Source organism: Manacus vitellinus, unplaced genomic scaffold (genome assembly GCF_001715985.3).
Source record: "Manacus vitellinus isolate BGI_N305 unplaced genomic scaffold, ASM171598v3 scaffold_32_pilon, whole genome shotgun sequence".
Classification (NCBI taxonomy): domain Eukaryota; kingdom Metazoa; phylum Chordata; class Aves; order Passeriformes; family Pipridae; genus Manacus; species Manacus vitellinus.
Window position 1 is genome coordinate 2,520,636 of NW_021940460.1, and position 2,492 is coordinate 2,523,127.

The window sequence follows — 2,492 nt, forward strand, 5'->3', positions numbered from 1 at the left end:
GGGGGGGATGTACCTCGTCCAGGGGGACGTGGCCGATGGGGGTGCCATTGATCTCCAGGATGCGATCGCCCACGTGGATGGAGTTCTTCATGTCAGGGCTGATGCAGTCTGGGTCCACCCTGGGGGGCCAGCAGGAAGCAGGGTCAGACCCCCAAGAGTGTGCTGGGACACTGCCCACAGGGTCGCCTCCCTGACATCCTCACTGGTGGAGATGTGCTGGGACACTGCCCATGGAATCACCTCCTGACACTGTCACCACTGAGGATGTGCTGGGATACTGCCCATGTCCCCCCCCCAGTCAGCGGGGAGGGGACAGGCTGGCACAGCCCCTGCGAGTCATCTCTGGGGTCACACAGTCACTGCACCCACGAGCCACCCCTGCAAGATGGGGATGTGGAGGCAAGATGCCCACAGGCCACCCACTGTTGGTCAGGGACATGCAGGCATGATGCCCTTGTTGGATGGGGACATGCTGTCATGACACCCACGAGTCACCCTTTGGGATGGGGACACACAGTCATGGTCCCCACGAGTCACCTCTGCTAGATGGGGACACGCAGGCACAGGTCCCTCCTCCTGGACAGGGACATGCTGGCACAGTGCCCACGAGCCACCTCAACCACATGGGGATGAGCCAGCCTGGGGCACTGCCAGGATGTCACCCCCCAGCCACGCTGATGGCCAGGGACAAATCAGCGTGGGTCCCACAACACCCCCCTGCAGCTGGGGACGTGCCACCCCGGCCAATGAGGACCCCATCCCTCCTCCTCCCACCCCAGAAAGTGTCCCTGGGGTGGATCCCAGCAGCAGAAGGGACACAGGATGGCCCAGCCCCGGGGCGGGGCGGGTGGCAGAGGGGACAGGGACGCACTCTCGGACACGGACGGTGCGGGGGTGCTCAGTGCCACAGCCCTGGTCGATGGACACTGAGAAGCCGCGTTTTCCGTCGGAGCAGGCGGGGATGGAGACGAGCGTGACGGTGTGTGGGATGCGGGAAGCCGGGGAATCCGGCAGGATCTGCTCGATCACCGGCGTCACCACCATCTGGTAATAGCAGTGCCCGCTGCGGGGACAAGGGGAGAGAAGGGTGGGTGGGGGGTGCCAGGGGATGCGGTCCCCACCCTCCCACGCGGGCTGGCACATACCAGTAGAGCTTGGAGCGCTCCACCAGCGCGTAGGTGTCCCCGTCCCCGATGAACGTGCGGCAGTTGAGGCAGCTGAAGCACTCGGGGTGGTACTTCTGCTCCCCAGCCACCTGTGGGCAGATGCCATCAGCCCCGGGACCCCCGTGTCCGGGGCACCGAGGGGGAGTGGTGGGGTTTGCATGGTGCTGGGAGCACCCACGGGTGCACTGGGCACAACGGAAGGGCGGGCAGGGTGGTGGGGACAGAGGTGCCACCAGGCTGGGAACGACTGCAGGGACATCCTCCCACCACCCTGAGCCTCCCTCAGTCCCACCTAAAGCGTAAACCCCCAAAGCCCAACCCGTGCTGGGGGTCTGCACTCCCTCCCCACCTCACCCTTTTCCAGGAGCTCAGCTGTGGGTCAGGGCTCCGTGTCCCACCCCAGGGACCCCCAGGGACCCCCTGGTGCTCACCATGACCAGCCCCTTGGTGATGTGCTCGGAGCAGCCGTGGCACAGCTCCCCAAAGCGTGCCCAGTAATCCTTCTTGCAGTACAGCCGCCCATCCTTCTCGTAGTACTGGTGGGACAGGGAGGCCCCGCACTCGCAGCACCTGTGCCAGGGACAGGGACACCCTTGTCACCCATCCCCATTGTCACCCCAGGGCACAGCCAGTGCTCCTCCACCCCATGGATCTCTGGACAAGCTGCTTCCCCTGTTTCCTACCCCACTGCATCCGTGTGCCACCTTCCCCAGGGTGGCAGCAGGGGATTCCAGGGGTGACAGTGCAGGCTGGTGCTGCAGGGACATCTGGGGACACCAAGCTGGGACAGACATGGGGTAGGGAGGTGACAGCCCAGCATGGACCTGCCAGCCTGGGCATGGACACACAGAGGGATGTGCCAGACCAGTCACAGACATGCCACCCTGGTGACAGACGTGCCAGCCTGGCACAGACACGCAGAGGGATGTGCCAGCCTGGTCATGGACAGAGAGGACATCCCACCCTGGTGACAGATACACAGAAGGACATGTCTCTCCATGTATGGCTACGGTGACATGCCAGCCTGGCACAGACACACAGATCGATGTGACAGGCTGGTCACGGACAGAGGGACATCCCACCCTGGTGCCACCCTGGTCACAGACGTGCCAGCCTGTCCATGGTCACACAGGGGGGATCCTGCCCATGGATCTGTCACTCTGGTCACAGTCAGAGGGACATGTCCCCTTGGTCACAAACCCCCAGACAGAGGGACACGCCATCCTTGGGGGTGCAGTGCCCCAGGGGGTGCAGGGGTTGGGGATGTGCTCGGGGGCTGCCAGGGGGTGACAGGGCTGTGCCACAGGAGGGGGCACCCAGGGGTAT

The 2,492-nt window shown here is 64.5% G+C and overlaps 1 protein-coding gene across 1 annotated transcript in view; it reads right to left on the reverse strand.

Annotated features, from left to right (window-relative positions):
* The window catches only part of LOC115307616 (LIM domain kinase 1-like), a 22,891-nt gene that overhangs the window by 14,156 nt on the left and 6,243 nt on the right, over positions 1-2,492 (reverse strand). The window contains exons 2-5 of the mRNA XM_029961233.1: positions 1,598-1,736; positions 1,146-1,255; positions 872-1,063; positions 14-119 (exon numbers count right to left, since the gene is read on the reverse strand). Of these exons, the coding sequence (XP_029817093.1) occupies positions 14-119; positions 872-1,063; positions 1,146-1,255; positions 1,598-1,736 (547 nt within the window). The remainder of the gene's footprint in view (positions 1-13; positions 120-871; positions 1,064-1,145; positions 1,256-1,597; positions 1,737-2,492) is intronic.